The following is a 21,134-nucleotide window of genomic DNA, read 5'->3' as shown; positions in this document are numbered from 1 at the left end:
CAAGCTTTCCCTTCCTTGTGCTTTATGGCAACAGCTTTGAATAAAGCTTTTAAATCACTTTCATCACCAAGAAACTCCTGCAGTGGATCACACTAGATTGGAAATCCAGTTATTTTTGTAAGAGCACTAAGCAAGTAAAATCTGATCCCTCCAATAAGAGGTAAGAGAATGAATAGGAAGGAATATATTATTCCATCCATGTTCCATCCCTGGCAGTATTCAAAGCCAGGCTAGACAGAGCTTTGGGCGATATGGTCTAGGGTGAGGCATCCCCGCCTGTGACAGTGGGTTGGAACTGGATGATCTTAAGGTCCTTCCTAGCCTTAACTATTCTATGACTCTGATTCCTTCATGCCCAGCTTAAGCCAACTGTCACAAAAGAAACTAGAGAGCACAATCCCACGAGTGCAGGCCTCTTGCTACCAAGAGAAACAGCAAAATCCAACTTGAACCAAGTCACTTTATTGGATGGAGGGCGATACACAAAACACAAGAGAAAAGAGGGGTGATATTTGGTAAAGAGTATAAGAACTGTTTATCTAGATAGCTGGAAATGCATGCATGGCTGGACAGTGAAGTAGGAGTCCCACTGAAACCCAGAGGGTAGCTCTTGGCATGACTTCAACTGTCACGGTCACTGTCCCCGAGGGTGTGCTTGTCAAAGAGGTACTCCGCCATGCCATACTTTGGTGCCCCCATCTTCCTCAGATTGGTCACATGGTCACCCAGCTCCTTGATGGCTTTGACCTGCTCATCCAGGTAATGAGTCTCAATGAAGTCACACAACTGAAAGGGAAACAAAAAGATTTGGAATTTAGGCCTAGGAACAGCTTATCCTGCTGCAGCAGCATCTGAAATCCTACCTATCCTCTCTACAGACACAGAATGGCATTTGAAAGCTGCAGCCTTTAGCTGTGCCGTGGTAAGGCTGGAACAGGACCAAACCTTAGCTAGCACACTTGCTCCAGAACTCTGCAGTACATCAGCTCTAGAAGCCTCCCCACGGGAAGCAATAGCAAAGTTACTAAACAAATTTAGAAACCCCCACTGCACATCACTTGAATTCATCGTATGAAGATTTACATATGTAGAATGGTTCCACTATGTTATTTCCTTTTTAGAAGTCCCTAAAAACTTAGGCAGGACACTCCTAAGAGTACTATGACAAATCCCTTCCTGATACTAAGACTCAATCCAGCCTTGCCAATAACTTTTATCTGTGAAAACACAGCTTTCTTCAGGCACTGTGTTCTTAAGTGTCAGGGCTTTTAACACTTGGAAGAAGCAGCTCCAAAATTTGATGACAAAAAAGCCTTATGACAGAAAGCCTTTACAGGCATCCACTGGTTTAAAGCATCCCCCACAAAAGCAAGAATTTTTTTTGTGGAGCTTTATATACTTCTCTTCAAGATGCTGCTCATACAAGTGCTCTCTGCTCTGAGAGAGACAGTGGGGTTTGCACAAAGCCATGCACCCACTGTTCTGTAAGGTGGGCCTCAGGCACCCTAACAAACTGCAAGCAGTCCTCCTGGAAGAAAATGGCAACAACCCTACCAAATGGTTAAGGTACAAGCGAACACCTCAGCGTTTCCCTTTGGAAAGGCTATACCATCAGGTCACATACTTTTTCCATCTTCAGTAACATCAGGGACACAAAACTTCCCCCCATACCCACACTATCACACAGACAATTGCAGAGCTCCATTCTCAGCTTCAGCATCCACTTACATGTGGATCATTCTTTTCAGTTGCCAGTTTGTGCAGCTCCAACAGTGACTGGTTCACATTCTTCTCCAAGTGCAGGGCACATTCCATTGCAGTCAGTCCATTCTCCCAGTCATCACGATCTGGTTTCTAGAAGGGAAAAGCACATGACCATAATTTCTCTTAAGTACCCAGAAACCAGTAAGGAGCAATGTCTTTCAGATCAGTCTCAAAGCCTGTTTAGAGCAAGTTCAGGCATTTAGGCATCTTCAAACATTTGGCAGGTACACACTGCACACTCAGAACAGGACTGCATGTCCCAGATCTGTTCCCATTCCCCAGGTTCTCTTCTTGTAGGCAAGACAGCTAACAGAGCTACTGCTTTCCTCCTCCTGTTAAAACCTAATGGCTTAAGCATTTGCCTATGTAACTAGGCAGCAGCCACAGTCACAGAAACAAAGCAGTTAAGACACCAGGGCAGGCAAGTCTAACTTTCAGCTCAGAACTGCCTAGTAGAGTCTGGTGTTTCCAAGCAGTCACTTACTAGTAAAGCAAGGGAATTCTTCCCACAAGCCTATCACTTGTTTTGTTTGCCATTTTCCCAATGAAGAGTTATGTTGCACTAAACTGGCTTCACAACACTGCTTGCTTTCTGCTGTTCCAAATTATCTCATTAAAGTAACTTCACAAAACCTTTCAGTGAGCTTAAAAAGCAATGGCAGACTTGACATTTCATGTTCCTATGACAAGGCAGTTGAGTTCTCTACAAAACAAGCATAGCTAACACCACTAAATCTAAGGTAGGTGAACCAGTTGCGCTCCTAGTTACCCTCACCCCACAGCAAACCACCTAGGGCCAGGTATCCTCCTCTCACACAAGTACCTTTTATTGGCCAATCAGCCAATTATCAATTTACTAGCCATCTCTAGATTTTGGGCTGAGTGCCACACAGATCACAGCAATGCAGTATGTTTAGGTACAGTCAGCTGCTTCTGGGAGAAGACTCACAGGGAAATTAATCCCCTTCCAGCATAGAGACAGGCCACAAGCCTGGTTCTGGATTAAACAGGACAACCCATAGCTCCACTCCTTACCTTGATGTCCTGCAAGAAGATGCGCCCGCCCCTCTGATTCTGCAGCTTCATCAATTTCTCAGCATGCTCACGTTCCTCGTGGGACTGATGCAGGAAATACTTGGCAAAGTTTTTCAGAGCCACATCATCCCGGTCGAAGTAGTAGGACTGAAAAATAAGAATTCATACAGTCAAGCCCCCAAGCCTCACTCCAGCAACCACACAAAGTCAAATGCACACTGCAACTTCAGATCTGCCCCCTATCAGCCCTGCTTTCAGGGTAGCTGGAGTCCAAGGCCAGCAGCAGCACTGACATCAAGGGAGCCTGGCAAAACTCTTCCCTTAGGGGAAAGTTATGTTCTCCTGACCAGGATTAAATCTTAACCTGTATGCCTACCATGTACACAAATAAATGTTATTTCTGGTTCAGTTCTGAAGATACAGAAAACCTCACACCCCACAGATTACTGTTCTGAGCATCACTCAAATGCCTGAGATACAGCAGACTTGAAAAGCCTTTTTCAAGGAGGAAGAATATTCCTGCTCCTTTTGTTTGCCTGAGTTTGTTTACAATGATCATAAGTTGATGCTTTGACTTGAAATGCCAGATAAAGGTGACCAAGTGCAAGGTGACTTGCCACTCCTGTGGCTCCCCATGCTTATCAGGGATTAGGTAATGAAGTACAATTCCTATTTTTTGGGGGGAGAACACATCTAAAAGACAAAAGGAACTAAATAACATATTTCAACAGCAAGTACAAGACTGCTTGTTTTTGAAAGCCAAAAACCTGTAAAAGCAGTTAGAAGACATCACACTGCTTGTCTGTTCTTTGGTCAGAGACATTAGGGAGGTTCAATGGGAAGCTTTGTATCAGATGCCAGTTATTTAACCAAACTGCTGCAGAAATCTCTGCTTTTACACCAGAAGCTTGCCTGGGAGGTTGGAGGAAACACATTGGTGTTTGTGCACCACTATCATCCACCAACATAATTACATGCAACTCCTGAGGCTCAGATCTTCACAGTGACAAGAGAAGCAAGCTGTGAAGCCCTACAAATCCATGTCACAACTTACTACCGTATCACCAGAAAGTCTCAAGTTACCTGAACATCTAAATCACAAGGATTGCTGCGCAGAGCTGCTGGTTGCACCGAAGTTACTCATTTCTGCTATGGCTAAAATGAGAATCTCACACCACATGAAGCATGTGAGCACAGAGCCAAGGAAGCCCCGGATTCCTACTAATTCACTTCGAACTATGGACTATGAAAAACCTCGCCTCAAGAGACAAGAACGCCTGTGGGAAAGGTGCCAATCGCTTCGTTACTCAACTCCTGCTATCCAGCCCAGCCCCAAGGGCAGCGCCGCTTGGAAGCTGCTGAGCTGTGCTGATAACGAACCCGCCAAGGGCAACAGCCGGAGCGCGGTTAACGTGTAACTGCAGCCCGGCACCGAGATAAAGGCCTCACCTATAGGAAACAAGCGGCCGCCCCACCTCCAGGGAAGGCTGAGAACGCCCCTCAGGCGATGGGGGGAGGAGGAGCGTGGCTGCGCCCGCAGGCACCACCCGGCACTCGGAACCCCGCTCCCCGCCAGCCAACCGGGGCACCGTGCGGGACCCCTGGTGTAGAGCGGGCAGCGCCGGGGGTCTGCAGGCTTACAGCCACAGCCTTTGTCCCTTCCCTCATACCCATCCCCTTCCCCAGGGAGGCCTCACACTGAGGTTGCGAGGTTTCTCCCCGCCTCCCCCCCCCCCCCCCCAGCAGGGCCTAAACACAGGGCGGGCTCGGTGTCTCGGGGGAGAAGCCGCACCGGGCCTGGCCTAAGCCCCCCCGCACCGCTACCAGCGGCGCTCGAGTAGGCCCGAAGCCCCTCTCTTCCCATTAACATCCCCTCTCCCTTTAACCCCACCCCGTCCGAGCTCCTCTCCGCCGATCCACTCACCATGCTGAGGTACACATAGGAGGCGTAGAGCTCCAGGTTGATCTGGCGGTTGATGGCGGCTTCGCAGTCCTGGTGGTAGTTCTGACGCACCTGAGAAGGAGGAGCTGCCATGGCGCTGGCGTTCGGTGGGGTGTGTGTCGGTGAAGTCCGGCGGGGTGCTGAAGGTGGTTAGCGGTGGCGGCAGGCCCGAGCGCGGCCGGTTCCGTCCAAGCACTGTTGAAGCAGGAACCCGCTCCGCTCTGCCTCACCGACGAGCTCTGAGAGCCTGCAGCGACGCGAGGACGCTTTTATACCGGCGCTGTCGTCATCGCGCACGGTCACGCTCCGCCCTTCCGCATCTCTTCTGCTGGTCTAGCGTGACTCAGCAGGTTCAGCGGCTGCCACCGCGGCCTCGGGGCAGGCCGGGGTCCTAGCGGCCAGACCACGTCGGTGTAGGTGACCCCTGTATCGGACCAAACGTGGAGGCCCGGGGTGTCTGTGTGCCAGAACTCGGGGCTCTGGCCTCACCTGAGGGAGCAGGCCTCACCCAGAGGTGCGCCCTGCGGCCATGTTGGGGGGGGTTGGCTGGTGGCACTGGGGAGGAGTGCCATGGGTGTGAGCACCACCGCAGGCACAGAGGCTGGTGGGAAAGCAGCGTTTCTTGCCTTCAGATAAGATGTTGGCCTGATGGAGAGGTGTGGGATAGAAGGTTATAGTGAGTTCAGACGCTGCTATACATCAGCAGAGGGGTTTGTGTTGGAAGGGACCTTAAAGCTCATCCAGTTCCAGCCCCTGTCTCGGGCAGGGACACCTTCCACTGGAGCAGCTGCTCCAAGCCCCTGTGTCCAACCTGGCATTGAGCACTGCCAGGGATGGGGCAGCCACAGCTTCTATGGGCACCCTGTGCCAGCGCCTCAGCACCCTCCCAGGGAAGAGCTTCTGCCTAAGAGCTCATCTCAGTCTCGGGCAGGTTCAAGCCATTCCCCTTGGCCTGTCCCTACAGGCCATTGTCCCAAGTGTCTCTCCAGGTTTCCTGGAGCCCCTTTAGGCACTGAAAGCTGCTTTAAGGTCTCCCCTTCAGGAGCCTTCTCCAGGCTGAACAACTGAGTAACCAAATAAAGAAGTCATTGATAAAGGTCAAATGGAACCTTCTGATAATGATTATTTCAGCCACTTTTAGTACCACTGCAGGCACTCGAGTTTGTGTGGTTTATTTTCAATAAACATTGGATTATTCTCCTTTCTGAAATATCAAGTAGATTATTTGAATTTGGGAGTCCTGGGGCAATGGTTTGACTTAATGATCTTAAAAGTCTCTTCCAACCTAGCTGATTCTATGATTCTGTAAGTGGAACCTTGAAGGCTAGAAACATCCTGCTTAAACCAAGATTATCCCATAACATCAGGCTCACAAAGTCTTGGCTTTTACTAAGTTACTTCTTACTACAAGTTACTGAGCCGGTATACTTGGATTAAACAGAGTTTCCTGTAACCAGTTCCTCTTTTAAGCTATTATGGGTGTTTAAACCTTCCCGGCAGTGCATGGTGTCCTTTGCGTGACTGCACAGGCATATGTCTGTGTGTGAAGGGCAGCACAAGGCTTGTGTCAGCATAACAGCGCTTCTCAAGGTTCTCTGAACGCCTGAAGCAACCACAGGCAATGGCTTCATTTGCCTTCCTGTTTTCAGTTGCTTCTGTCAGTTAACCATCAGAAGTAATTAAGATCTATAGGTTAACTTGGGGCATACCTATCGCTTCAGGCTGCCAGGTACATTTGAAATCTCCTGTTCTCCTCCCACACAAATGCTTATGTAAAGATAAAAAGTCTTAATGGCTGGGCAGACTTGCATTACTGTTTTCATACTGTACTATTTCTACCAGCTTGCAGGTAATTCAAACAAACCTTGTGTTTGGCTGAAAAGGCTTGCCAGAAGCTTGGAGTTGTACTCCTGAAGCACAGACTCATGCTTAACCTGACATTCTTTATATATAGATTTGTATATATGTGTGTGTGTATATACATACAGGCTGGGGGAAGAGTGGCTGGAAAGCTGCCCATGGAAAAGGACTTGGGGGTGCTGACTGATGGAGCTGAGCAGGAGCAGCTTGTGCCCAGGCATCCAAGAAGTTCCCAGCATCCGGGCCTGTACCAGCACCAGTGTGGCAGCAGGGCCAGGGCAGGGATTTTCCTCCTGTACTGGGCACTGGTGAGTCTGCACCTTGAATCCTGTGTTCAGCTCTGGGCCCCTCACTGCAAGAGACACTGAGATGCTGGAGTGGGGCCAGAGAAGGGCAACGGAGCTGGTGCAGAGCCTGGAGCACAAGAGAGATGGGGATGGGCTGAGGGACCTGGGGGGTTCAGTCTGGAGAAGGCTCGGGGGGACCTGATGGCTCCCTACAACTGCCTGAGAGGAGGATGGAGCCAGGAGGGGCTGGGCTCTGCTCCCAAGGAACAAGGGATGGGACAAGAAGAAAGAAACAGCCTCAAGCTGCACCAGGGGATGTTGAGACTGGAGATTAGGAACAATTCCTTCCTGAAAGGGTGGTCAGGCATTGGAACAGGCTGCCCAAGACAGTGGTGGAATCACTGTCCATGGAAGTGTTAAACCATGTAGACAAGGCCCTTATTGACACAGGTTAGTGGTGGCCTCTGCAATCTTGAGATAACAGTTGAACTTGATGATCTTAAAGGTTTTTCCATCCTAGTTGATTCTGTGATATTGGTGGTTCACTGCAGAGTACATCTCAGTATTCCAGAAAGACTAACCTTGGACCTACAAATTGTTTTATGACAAGGCTGTGCAATGGCACAGTCTGTAAGCAAAATAACAGAAATTGCATTAATAATAAGGATATTTCCTGTGTAGCTTGGACAGGCTGAGCCACCCGTGATTTAATGTTAATAAGATTAGGGAAGTCCTATATTCTGCTTTCTGGATCAGCTGCAAGTTGCACAATGCACATTATCTTTGATGACAGCAGATTTATGTGGCCAGAAGAGGAAACACTGGGTTGTGCAGCCATGTGTCATGGTATCTTTGTGACCGAAGTGAAGAGTTCTCAGTGTTCTGGTCTTATAAGAGTTTAAGTTCAGCCATAGCCAGACCTTTTCTGTCAACTGCAACTCACTCTCTCAAACTACTGTCACATTGTGCTTTAATTTTTACTTTATTTCATGCTGTTTTCTTATGGTTTGGTTTAAGCCACCTTTTATCTCATGCTTTTTGTGCCTTTATAAGCATTCTTAGGAAGAAGGCTGCTAACAGCATTGCCACACTCAGGCTGGACAGCACGTCAAATGACATTCACATTAATGGCAAGCTCATTTGTTGCACCTTATAACACTTCACACACTACTATCATATTATTTTCAGTAGGTAGTAGTTAATTGCATGCCTGACTGTTATTTATTAAACTGTCAGAATTAGAGGGAGGATCCCGGCCTTTCTCATTGAAATCCAGTAGACTAAAGATAGGAAAAAGAGCCTGGTAATTCAAATTCTTCTTTCAGTACACTTTCACATACCAGCTTGCAGCTGCCCAGGGACTGATCCATCCTCTCAGCTGCACACACAGCAGTGCTTTGAACTCATGCTGGCTCTCAGCTGCTTTGTCTGAAGTAGAGGCATCCTTCATGCTGCCCACAGGCAAAAGTCAGAGTATTGTCTGCCTACACAAGCTTCAAATTGTTGAAGACAATCTCTGTTTTCCCTTGGATAACATCCCATTAGAGACAATGGAGCAAGCTCTCTTGTTTACAACTTACAAAGCATAGACCCCAACACCAGCCAATTTAGAGACAGTAATGCTTAGCTTCCTCACAAGACAGCTGGAGACGACAACTGGAATGTGCAAAAATCATCACAGCTTCTCTGATGAATGTTTCTATATAAAGAAGATGATTAAGTTAGAGAACCAGTGGACAGTGGACAAGGTATACCTAGATGCAGAAAAATCCACCAAGATTCTGCTTGTACACACCTCAGAGTATCTCAGCATCATGTGTGTGTTTATCAGAATCCCAGACTGGTTTGGTTTGGAAGGGACCTTAAAGCTCATCAAGTCCCAGTCCCCTGCCTTGGGCAGGGACACCTCCCACTGGAGCAGCTTGCTCCAAGCCCCTGTGTCCAACCTGGCCTTGAGCACTGCCAGGGATGGGGCAGCCACAGCTTCTCTGGGCACCCTGTGCCAGCGCCTCAGCACCCTCCCAGGGAACAGCTTCTGCCTAAGAGCTCATCTCAGTCTCCCTTCTGGCAGGTTCAAGCCATTCCCCTTGGCCCTTGTCCCAAGCTCCTCTCCAGGTTTCCTGCAGCCCCTTTAGGCACTGGAGCTGCTCTAAGGTCTCCCCTTCAGAGCCCAGCTCCAGAGGAGAGCTGCTTCAGCCCTCACAGCATCTCCATGGCCTTCTCTAGAAAGTTACAGTTGTTGCCCCCAGGGCTGCATGCAGTACTCCAGGTGGACTCTCAGGGAGTAGAGGGGGAGTATCCTCTCCCTTGACATGCTGTATGCGTCCATCCGTCTGTCTGTGAGAGTCCCTGCCTTAGCCAAGTGTAAGTAGTTAGTTTGGGAGCCTGGACTGGGGTTTAAGAGGTGAAGACATGTGGTTACAGCGGGTTTCCACATATAGGGCCATGCACAGCACCATGTGGCAAGAGCATCTGAAATGGGTATGGTGTAGGGTACGCTATTAAAAAAGGGGAAGTTTCCATGACTCTTACACTCACTTTAGTATCATTCTGCTTGTGCCTATCTTTCCAAATGACAGCAGTGATCTTACTGTGGGCTGAAAACATGACTTTAAAACAAATGCTGAATAGTATTTGCCCAAAGTAAATTCTGAGCTTGGACTTGATGATCTTAAAGGTCTTTTCCAAACTCATTGAGTCTGATTCTGTGAAAAACAGAAGCTGGATTTTTGCTGATATCATCCTTGAACTAAAACTTAGCATGTGACTTAGCCAGCCAGCTGGACCTTCAGCAAGAGGGCTCCCCTGATATGAGCAGAGAGAGCTTGCTGCAGTTGGGCAATGCTCAGGAATGCACTAAGTTTTATTTATCATCCATATAAATGGTTCTCCTTGAGCTTTAAAATGCTTGGGTTTTGCCATTGCTAGTTTTCCGGTTGGAACAGTAACAGATCCCAGTTAAACAGCAACTGTTCCACATCCAGCAAGCAAGAGAAAGCTGGATATGTCTCGAGTATTATATCAACAAATATATAGTAACCTTTCTGCAAAGCTCAAAGTCCTGTAAATAAGATAAACTGTACATCCAGTCAAATATTTGCTATGGAGACCTCCCATTCCACCCACAAACAGCAGTGTAATTCAGCTCACAGACTTTATGTAAACACAAAAGCAACCCTAAACTTGGCTCCGAGGTTGGTCATGTGCCTGGAAACTTGACACTGATCTCAACTGTGAGCTTGGAAAGCCAGTTTGTTAAAAACATCTGGGTTCCACTTGTTCTTTTAAGATACCCTGAAAATGGAACCACAATTAACTGCAAATTCCCCCTCTAGCTCTTGGGGAAAAACATTTTATAGTAATTTCAGTGCCTGGATTTCTAGATGAGGGAAATGCAGGGTTTAGGCAATAGGTTTGCACTGGGTACTCACAGCACGTAATACAAATGCCTGGGTTACACAGAACTGCTGGTTCCTGGAAACACAGTCCTAGGAAAGACAAAGGATACTTGAAGTTACTTTAAGAAACGTGCTTAGAACACTGAGCTGTTCTGCTAAAGGAAATAAGCCCTGAAGACACAATCATCTCTACGGGTCTGTGCTGCAGGGGTGTGTAGAGAAGTAAAATAGAACTCATTTTAGACAGTTTCTAAGCTGTGTTCCAGTTCTCTTGGGAACATTTTGCACACAGTGTGTCTGAATGAGGTGCTGCAGGAGATGATTTGTTCAGGATACACTTGGAATTCAAGTTTTCTTCTTTAACATGCCTCTAAAAAATGTTCTTAGAGGCGAGAGTGAGGAAGAACCATGCTAATACAGTAACTCCATTTCCCTGGCATGGCCAGAAGGAGAACTTGGTGAATTTACTAGCATGTTTCAGCCCCATTTAACCCAATTTCAAGCCTAACTCTGCTCCCTGTGATTGCAAAGCTCTGATGCAGTGACAGCTGCGTACTAGGTGAACATACCATAGCTTTCACAAGACAGCTTTGTTAAGCTGCAAAAGCCACAGTTAGTTCAGCACTGACATTCCATAATCCACAGCATTTGCTATACTGTCATCAGCCTCTTGTAGTGTGACCCATTTCCTTCCCCTCTCAGATTTAGAGTCTTAAAAACAAGGGGGTGAGCATCATTCACATTCCCTGTTTCTGTTGTACTTAATTCTTTTCCACAGATACTAAAAAGCTGGGGAAAAAAACCCCAGTGCTTGCAAACAGAACCACCCAACTAAAGTCAACAACCGCAGGGAAATTTCTCAATACACCACAAATCACCTCCTTCCTATCATGAATTTCCCTGCAAAACACTGGTAGGTGTTCAAGCCTTCATGAATGATTGCGCAGTTTCATTCCAAGCAGGATACATAGGCAAAATGTAATGTTTCATAGAATCATAGAATGGTTTGGGTTGGAAGGGACCTTAATATAAAATTCCAAACCCCTGCCATGGGCAGGGACCCCTTTCACTGGAGCAGCTGCTCCAAGCCCCTGTGTCCAACCTGGCCTTGAACACTGCCAGGGATGGGGCAGCCACAGCTTCTCTGGGCACCCTGTGTCAGGGCCTCAGCACCCTCCCAAGAAGGAACTTCTTCCTTATCTCCAACCTGAACTTCCCCTGTTTCAGTTTGAACCCATCACCCCTTGTCCTATCACTGCAGTCCCTTATGAAGAGTCCCTTTCTGTCATCCTTGTAGCCCCCTTCAGACACTGGAAACTGCTTTTAAGTCTCCATGCAGCCTTCTCCAGGCTGAGCAGCCCCAATGTTCTCAGCCTGGCTCTATACAGGAGCTGCTCCAGCCCCTGGGCATCCTCGTTGCCTCCTCTGGACTTGCTCCAACAGCTCTGTGTCCTTTGTATGTTGAGGACACCATAACTGCACACAGGGCTGCAAGTGGGGTCTCATGAGAGGAGAGTAGAGGGGCAGGATCACCACCTTGGACAAGGTTCAAACAGATATCTATCCCCTCTATCCCACAGGCTCCCAGTACAGTGCCACAGCACGTTGTAGGGTTATCAAACAAGAATTAGTGGGGGCCCTGCACTTGGTCAGCAAGAAGACAGGGATTAGTGGGGGAAGTAAAGCAGCAATACAGAATATTTGAGATGGAACCATGCAGCTTTCAAAGCTTCCCTATCCCGTGATTCTGTCTAGAAACCAGGCTCTCCATCTGCCATTACATGCTCATATGTGTAATTATTGCTCATCCCCAAGATGCCACTTTGGCAGTTTGTGCAGCATCAAGTTGGAACAGACATTCTACAGCATTAAGCCTTCCAGAGTAGGTGGTGGTTGCTATTATATTTAGCCACCCAAAAAGGGGCAGGCAGGCAAATGCTTTCAAGCATGATGAGAAGAAACAAGCTTTTACATGGAACTGGCAGTTAAACACCAGCTTAAAGAACAAACACCAGCTTAAGGAACATGCACCAGCCCGATAAAGCACCAGCTCCACCAGAAAAACAAGCAGTGGCCCATGGTATGATCTCTCTCAGGCAGGACATGCTGATGGGGAGGGCACCTCCACACTGCTGATGTTGAAGAGGTCTCTCCAGGAACTCATTTCATGGCTTATTTAGAGAAAGCAAAGAGATTAGATTATTTTAGTGGCTTAGAAGAACCAGAAGCATGTTCTCTACAGAGGCAAATCATAGGTTGGTGAGGTTGAAAGAAGAGGGAGTTTTCTCTATGGGAAAAGCTGGTTCCTGCTGTGGTGCAAAGGGGCACTGAAGACACCCATGTGGTTTATGCAGCTGAGATGCAGCCACAACTCCACAGGCTCCACACACACAAACACACACCTTTCCTGCTGGGTGTAGTGTCCTCCTAAGCCACATCCAACCCCTTGGCAGCAAGGTGAAATTTGGCAGCATGGTCAAATTCACGTTGATGCTGCATCTGCTCCTACATGGGCTGCCTTTGGAGCAATGAAAAGGACAGAGAGAAATACATGTGAAAGATGGTCAGCAGGGTCTAGTGGGGCAAGACCTGGCCTTGGTATTAACACACAGGATCAGATATGAAGACCATGTCTAAGTTGTCTTCAACTCAGCAGATGTTGGGCCATATCCACAGATAACAACATTCCACCAACCAATAAAGCAGTTACAGAACAGACCACCCACTCCATGCAAGCAGCCAGATAACACAGAAGAACAGCTCTAGGAGTATGTATGCTATAGAAAGAGGTATATAAACTCCTTCTTAATCATGTCTTGCTATTTCAGATCATAGCAAATGTTCTGCTGAAACAGGAAGAACCCCTAAACCACTGGCCTCTTAAACCTTGGCCATGTGCTAATGCTGCCCTGTGGTTTTGGTCAGCTGGAAAGATACTCCTGCTAAAAGCTGCTATTATCAGTAGCAAAAGATGACAGTCTGCAGCACACCCAGATTTTTCTAGGATAGCAGCAGGCTCCATTTTAGGTTCAAGACAACCAGAGGAATGCTCTGTCTGGTCTAAGGAATCAGTTCTTCCACCCAGTTGCTCTATGTTATGAGCAGGCTTGCTCAGTCATGCATGGCCACACTGCCCCAAACCTGCCTAAATAGGCAGTGATGACCAAGACTGAAACCACTCAAACTGGGAACTTTCCAGTGCAACAAGAAAAACACAAGATTTCCCCTCCACACTTGTTTAGCACAGGCTGAACTTCCTGCTTTCTATTCAGTGCTCTTGGTTGATTCTAGAAGCCATTGTGAAGGAAAGGAGTAAGCTTGGAGTAAAGCTACAGCATGCTGCTGAAACATTCACACAGCTTAAGGCTGTCAGAAAGGGGAGACAGCAATCCTCACACTCACACAGAGACCTACACACACCTTATTTGCCTCTTTTCCCTGTCTCCAGCTACCTGGCTTACACCACACTAGCTTCATCAGTGTCTCTCTAGGCCAGCTCAGCTCATGAAGAAGAAGAGTGAAAATCAACCATTTTGGGTCGTTTTCTAAGCTTGGCTTTGCTAATGGATTGATCTAACGGCTCCAGACTTGGGTACAGGGTGGGAGAACAGCAGGTTGGTCAATCAGCTCAAGCATTCAGGTTATGCTCTCATGCTGGGAATGAGGGGTGGTGGCCCAGCTCCATAGCAATGGGAAGCAGAAGGAGAGGGGAACAAGAAGCGAATTGTTTCAAATAACTCAGACAGATCCATGAGAGCTATATATACCATATACACCACAGTATATGGTTTATATTTGAGAGCTAGAAAACACCCTTCCTGAAAGCAGAGGATGCTTCCTCACACCTGCAGGGCCAGGGCATATGTACCCAAAACTGCATGGGCTATAAAACCTGTGCCTAATTTGAAGATATTAAATCAAGCCCAGAAAGGAATTGTCTGCAGTGAGTTCTCTTACAAAGCATTTCTGAAGTCAGGAGGTGCAGGTTGAGCAACAGGCTGACATCAGCTGGAACAGCAAGCTGGAGGGAGTGGCTCCGATGCTGAACCACGAGGAGGTTTCCAAGGTCACCGTGTAAGACATCACTCCTGATTGGGATGAAAAAAAAGGAGGCAGAATTGCAGCACTGTTACCTAAGGCAGGAAACTTTGTCAGTAAAGTTCAATTGTATGAACTGGCTCAGCATGACCGTGCAGAAAAGCTATAAGCCTTTTACTGGAATCACAGAATGGTTTGTGCTGGAAGGGACCTTAGGATCATCCAGTTTCAACCCCCTGCCATGGGCAGGAACACCTTCTACTAGAGCAGGTTGCTCCAAGCCTCATCCAGCCTGGCCTTGAATTTATAAGCAACTGCATCCTGAGCCACAGTAAGGCTTAACTAGCAGTAAGCCTGCCTGACATAGGTGATTCTACTTCTTTCCCTTCTCCTGTAGCCTCACTGTAACAGATCTTCCCTGGAGAAGATGCTGTGTGTAGCCCAGGTCCTTGCCCAGCAAGGAGTATGCAGCCAGCCCTTCCTCACTTGTTATTCCAAGTGCCTCACTTCCAGAGGCAAGGGTCAAATGAATTTGCCGTCAGACCTCGTGATTATTTAACTCCCACTCTTATCACACTCCTCTTTGATCAGTCAGTTCACATCCATAGACAAGAAAAAGGCTCTCTCACTGCTCTGTTAAGAACCAGTTTTGGATCTAAGATACCCGTGAGCCAGAACTGCCCCTTTATATACTTTGCCACCAGTTGTGACTGGTCCAAACAGTTGGCAAGTGATATTTGCTGTGCCTGCTGTTTAGCCATAGAGTAGAATTAGGCCTCCCTGTAAATGTGAACAGTTCAAGATGAACAGCGTGAACCAAACTAGTAAAGGCATACATCCACTTCCAGTGTTTTCTACTGAAAAGCTTTTTCCTTTACATCATCACCTTTGTCCTGCTTGCAGTGCCCTGTGTCATCATGTGGGAAGGGTTCAGCACCTCCTTGCTCTATTCCAGGGACCAGGAAAGCAGCTTGATCCAGAAATGGCTCAGTCCAGGTGAAATGAGTATTTCCTAAGCTATTTCAACCTAAACTGGCCCGTAGTCACTCACAGTCACACAACCACACAGAGGCCTACAGTAACAGCTGTCAACCCAGGAACACAGCTAGAAACTGAAGAAATTGAAAAGGAAGGAGGAATGGGACTGAGAATCTGTTTCTGCATCCACATCCAGCATAAGAAACACCAGTGCATGGAGAGACTGAGGAATGGGAAGAGAAAGTGACATCATCATTAGTTTAGATCATCTGGAAACCTTTCTCTTCTTGTACACCAAGTCCTTCAACAGTGCCTTCCTTCAGAAACAATTGCTAAGAGGCAGTTCTACCCCTTTTCCCCCTACCAGCCCCAAGCATACTCAGGTTTCTTTTGGTTTCAGTCTGTTTCTGCTTCCTCTTAGGTATCAGGATCGAGCAACAACACCTACGAAAGCAACCAAACCCTAAGGGCTGGGAAGTGGACATCACCTCTTCTTGACCAGTACATGACCTTTATTCATTGTCCTTCTTGAGAATGAGATGGCATTTCATTTCCAGGAGTGTTTTATTCAATACCTACGATAAACAAACTAAGAAAGGCAAAGAGCACGTTTTAAAGAACATCTAGCAGATTGTCCTTGCATTATAGCACAAGCTGGGGAGGGACATTAGGGACTGTAGTGATAGGACAAGGGGTAAGAGCTTAAAACTTAAACAGGGGAAGTTTAGATGGGATATAAGGAAGAAATTCTTTACTGTTAGGGTGGTGAGGCACCGGAATGGGTTGCCCAGGGAGGTGGTGAATGCTCCATCCCTGGCAGTGTTCAAGGCCAGGTTGGATGAAGCCTTGGGTGATATGGTTTAGTGTGAGGTGTCCCTGCCCATGGCAGGGGGGTTGGAACTGGATGATCTTAAGGTCCTTTCCAACCCTAACTATTCTATGATTCTATGATACCAAGTCAGGGGGTATGTGGAAGGTGACAGCACTTTTCTTGAACTCCAGAGTTCAGTTGTCTTGGGAAGGATCCTGTCATTTGCACCTCCTCCTACGAAGACAGCAGAAAGAGCCATCTGAGAAGCCAGTCACAGCTCCCAGCACTCCTCCCCCTATTCCCACTTCAACCCTTGCCCCAAAATTCAGAGGTTTAATAGCATTTGGGGAGGGTGGAAGAACCAGTATCAGTACCATTTGTATAGCCAACACACTTACCTAATCCTGTCATCACAAAGCAGGAAAGCTCATTTTCCTATAAATACTTTACACTCTGTTGGCATTCATATACATGCTTCCTCAATCTATATAACTGTGTCATAGCTTATGTGAATCTAATTTTCATCAGCAGAACCAGTCCAAGTGACACACCTCATTTTTTGCCTAAGGCTGTCTGTAACACCTGGGAATCTCTCTGCTCTCCAGCCTACCCAGCCCAGAACAACTACAGCTCACCATGACTTCAGCTTGCAAACACACCCTGCCAGCAACCAGTGAATGGGAATGGCTTGAACATGCCAGAGGGGAGACTGAGCTGAGCTCTTAGGCAGAAGCTGTTCCCTGGGAGGGTGCTGAGGCGCTGGCACAGGGTGCCCAGAGAAGCTGTGGCTGCCCCATCCCTGGCAGTGCTCAAGGCCAGGTTGGACACAGGGGTTTGGAGCAAGCTGCTCCAGTGGAAGGGGTCCCTGCCTGTGGCAGGGGTTGGAATTGGATGAATTTGAAGGTCGCTTCCAATTCAAACCAGTCTGGGTTTCTACAGGCTGGTTACAGGAAATTGAACACTAAGACCACACCACTGACACCTGCCAGCTTGAGGCCGTTTCCTCTTGTCCCATCGCTTGTTCCTTGGGAGCAGAGCTCAGCCCCTCCTAGCTCCATCCTCCTGTCAGGCACTTGTAGGTCCCCCCTGAGCCTTCTCTTCTGCGAGGGCTGGAGAAGCTCCGCTGTGAAGTCAGGATGGGAGAGCTTGGCTGGGGCAGCCTGGACAAGAGAAGGGGAGTGCCCAAGCTCATCCTGCCAGGACAGAGCCAACCCATGCTGCGGCACGAGCTGTACCCCTCGATGCAGGCCAAGGCGAACGCTATTGTGGATCCCATCAAGGAGAAGGAAGTGCGGAGCCTATGCGGGTTCTCAATACCCACTGAGGAGTCCCTGACACCTGACTCTCAGAAGAAACCAGCCATCCAAGCACCAGAGGAGGATACACTGAGGAAGAGCCTCCTTCATCTGATTAGGGGTTTGTCACCGTGGCACAAGGACTGGCTGTGGCTTTCCGGTTTAGACACGGCCCACCCTGCCCTTCCCAGCCTGGATAATGGAGCAGCAGGACCAGAAGAAGGACCAGCTTCCATGCTCCTGAAGAAAGATGCTGGCTGTCAGCTCAGTGTCCCCACACAAGGCAGGGCCCATGCCCAGGCTGAGGACAGGAGCTGGTGCTGTGACACTGCACCTAACAGGAACACAAGGCTGGAGCTGAACAGGAAGGTCCACAGCAAACTCTGGATCCACACAGCAAGAAAATGCCTGGAGATAAAGCTCGAAATACTTCCCATGGCAGTGCAGAGGTCCATGGACATGTTGCAGGGCCCAGTGCCAGGGCTCAGTGGACTGAGGCAGGCTGGGACTGGGCACCTGTGGCCACGCAAGGGCTCTGCCCCTGTGGCAAAAGCAAAGCAGCTCAGGCAGAAAGAATGGGTCCCACAGCAGCAGGTTCAGGCATCCCTCACCTGCACTATGGTCCCCATGACACCGTGCTCCTGCCTGGATAGTATCTCCTCCAACAGCCCCGTTCTAGGGCAGGAGAGAAGCCCGGCATCGCTGGAGGCCTGGACCCTGCACAGCACATCCTGCAGCTCTGGGAATGAGATGGACACAGACCCCAAGGATGCCCAAAAGACACCCTGTGGGATTGTGAAGGACTCAATAGGGCCAGCATCCACCCTTGTGTCCCCAAGCCTTTTCTCAGCCTTCCCTCCTATGGACACCAAGCCAGAGAAGTCACAGGGAGCACACATGTGCTCCATCCATGAAGGCTTCATGGAACAAGCCCGAGGAGCCCCACAGAGGCATTGCGCCTGCTGCAAGATACAAGGTAGACCTGCTGATGGCAGCTTCCCAAGAGGTATAGCCCCTCTGGAGAGCACCATGAACAGCAGTAGCAAGGCTGCATTTCTCTGAGTACCACAGAGATTCAGGAGTCCAAACAGGTCTTCGAGAACCTGAGAATTATTAAATGAGTGTAATTAAATGTGCAAGTAGTTTGGCAGTCCCTACCAAAGCAAAAAAAGACCTTATAGAAGCCTTCCAATACCTAGAGGGGCCAACAAGAAGGCTGGAGAGGGGTTTTTGAAAAGGGCCTGTAGTGACACGACAGGGGTTTTGCTTTAACCCCTGAAGAGCAGTTAACTGACCCCAAAAGTGGAATGGTGTTGTAGCCTATGCTTTTTGTCCACATTGATGCATATCTTGTGATTTGCCAGATGGCTTTGGGATAAATGGTTGGGTTTTTTTGAATGGTCATAGTTAAAGAACCACAGGAAACCCCATGAAAACATCTGGGGCTCTGCTTATAATAGAACCAGAGAATGGTTTGTGTTGGAAAGGACCTTAAGATCATCCAGTTCCAACCCCCCTGCCATGGGCAGGTATGCCTCACACTAGATCATGTCACCCGATAATAGAGCAACAGCAACTATCAGTAGAGAAATCCTGATCTTTTCATTCAGTTGGGGATTGATGATTTCTGGTCTCCCCAGCGACTCTGTCTGTATGGTTTATGGAGCAGGAACTAAGGACCAGGAAGGATACTTTGGGTGACCTTGTCTGCCATTGAAACTTGTGCTTACAAAACCAAATCCCAACTGTACCGTAAGTTACAGCATTGAATTCCGTGGGAAGCTCTATAGTGTTACAGCTACATGGGTAGTGAAACAAGGGGAACATAAAATCACAAAATGGAATATATAAACCTTTAAAATTAGTTGTAAGTAATGATAAGTTCGATGGCTTTGTAGCAGTAGCAGTGGAAAGTTACTGAGGTGCTTAGTACATAGAAGAAAAAATAGAGTACAGATAGAGAACATACTGGCATAAGATAAATCTTTCTAGTTGAGGTAGTTTTAAGAAAAACAGGCTAGAAAAACAGGATGCAGGGATAGGGAGTATCTGGGAATAGCAGGTGTCCAGGATGGGCTATGGGTAAACTAACTAATAAGTAGGAGGACAAGGGGACTGTTATGTCTCTGGTGCTAATGAACGAACTAACCTGGTGTAAACAGCTACTGCACATGCTTCAGAGGCTGCCAAGAGTGATGAAGATCGTTGGAAGAAGTAAACGACCCTCAGAGACCACCACCACAATTCTGTACGCATGCGGGGAGCTTTCTGGAAAATTATGTAATCCATACGTAGCCTCATGAATATGTATGTATGCTCAAGGGCTATATAAGGATGGCTTGTGTAGCAATAGGAGAGACACACGCTAGGTGGAGCTATCCCCCGTGTCTCTCGGCGCCGCAATAAAGAATACCTGCTTGTCAGCTTGAAAACTTTGTTGGCGAGTTTGTTCCTGGAGTTTTCTCCGAATCAGTAGCCCTGACTTCTTAGTGCTTGTCTTTGAAGCTGCTCTCAGATGGAGCTACATGCATCTTCTTAAGCTGCTGAGATATACTTTCAAATCAAAAGAAAACCCCAGAAATTCCTGAGTGTATTACCCGAAAGAAAAGCTGCTTGGTCATTATTGTTTACTTTTGAACCCGTTGTCAACATGACCAGCAGCTGAGAATGGATGAAGCTTAAGTGATTTCCATTGTTAATGTTAAGAATGTGCATTTGCTATGACGAAGATTGAAGTTCCTGCACTGAAACCATTAGCTTATCTTTTAAAACACCAAGCCAGCAGCCACAAAAAAGGCCACTGAGACAGACAGCCTTGACATGTGGTTTTAGTAAGTAGTGTGCAAGCAACAAAGTCACAGCAGTGATTTATCAGGGGAGTGAGGATTCCATAGAGCACGGAAACTATCCTGTCCTGATTAGGCAAGTAGGTGGAGGAAGGCCACACATATGGGAAAATGGTGGTTCCATAGAAGAGACATACTGCCATTGTCAAGTGGGACCCAGAGGTGGAGAAGGCTTTGTGCCTGCTCTCAGGAGACTTCATGCATAGGATAGTCCACAGGATGTAGATATATGAGACCAGAGTGACGGCAAAGGCGCTGCCCCCAATGGCTCCAGCAACTGTGAGAACTACCAGTTCCCTACTGTAAGTAGATGAGCAAGAGAGGGCCAGCATGGGAGGGATATCACAGTAATATTGGTCAACTTCATTAGAATCACAAACAGAGAGTGTAAAAATCAAAGATGTGTGCAACAGGGAGTTTAACAGCCCTGCTACCCAGATGCCAGTGGCCAGGTGAGCACACGGCTTCCTACTCATGATAGTCATGTACTGCAGTGGATGGCATATTGCAACGTACCGGTCATATGCCATTACAGCCAAGAGGAAAATCTCTGTGCCTACAACATCAAGGAAGAAAAATGGCTGGAACTCGCAGCCCTGTGATAAAATCACCTTGTTCTCAAGCCTCAGGAACAGGTAGGTGAGGGGTGCTCTCAAAAGACTCCTAGAAATAGTTCTTGTTTCCTTTAGAGATCAAACTGGCAATGACGTGGCATAATCAAAATAAACTTGGACATTCTTGAGTTTCAGGCCCCTTTTGGCTCATGAGCAGTGAAACTAAAATATGACAGCAATCATGAAACCCAAGTGCTTTTACATGTTGCTACAAGATAGAGTGAACCACTTCTTTCTTTCTCCTCTGTCAGCACATAGCTATACTG

The 21,134-nt window shown here is 47.7% G+C and overlaps 2 protein-coding genes across 2 annotated transcripts; both read right to left on the bottom strand.

The window, feature by feature from the left end:
• Positions 1 to 440: 440 nt before the first annotated feature.
• Positions 441 to 5,040, bottom strand: FTH1 (ferritin heavy chain 1). Its single transcript, XM_005154173.4, has 4 exons — positions 4,724 to 5,040; positions 2,800 to 2,946; positions 1,729 to 1,854; positions 441 to 786 (listed from the first exon to the last, which is right to left on the bottom strand). The coding sequence occupies exons 1-4, from the start codon at positions 4,832 to 4,834 to the stop codon at positions 622 to 624; spliced, it is 549 nt and encodes a 182-aa protein (XP_005154230.1). The 5' UTR covers positions 4,835 to 5,040; the 3' UTR covers positions 441 to 621.
• Positions 5,041 to 20,844, bottom strand: LOC117436152 (olfactory receptor 5V1-like). Its single transcript, XM_034062425.1, has 2 exons — positions 20,268 to 20,844; positions 5,041 to 5,165 (listed from the first exon to the last, which is right to left on the bottom strand). Exons 1-2 carry the CDS (start codon positions 20,782 to 20,784, stop codon positions 5,041 to 5,043), a joined length of 642 nt encoding a protein of 213 aa, XP_033918316.1. The 5' UTR covers positions 20,785 to 20,844.
• Between the last annotated feature and the right edge of the window lie 290 nt (positions 20,845 to 21,134).

The sequence above is a fragment of the Melopsittacus undulatus genome, chromosome 4 (assembly GCF_012275295.1).
Source record: "Melopsittacus undulatus isolate bMelUnd1 chromosome 4, bMelUnd1.mat.Z, whole genome shotgun sequence".
Taxonomy (NCBI): Eukaryota; Metazoa; Chordata; class Aves; order Psittaciformes; family Psittaculidae; genus Melopsittacus; species Melopsittacus undulatus.
Note: the sequence above shows the minus strand (reverse complement) of the source record. Positions and strands in the feature narration are given on the sequence as shown.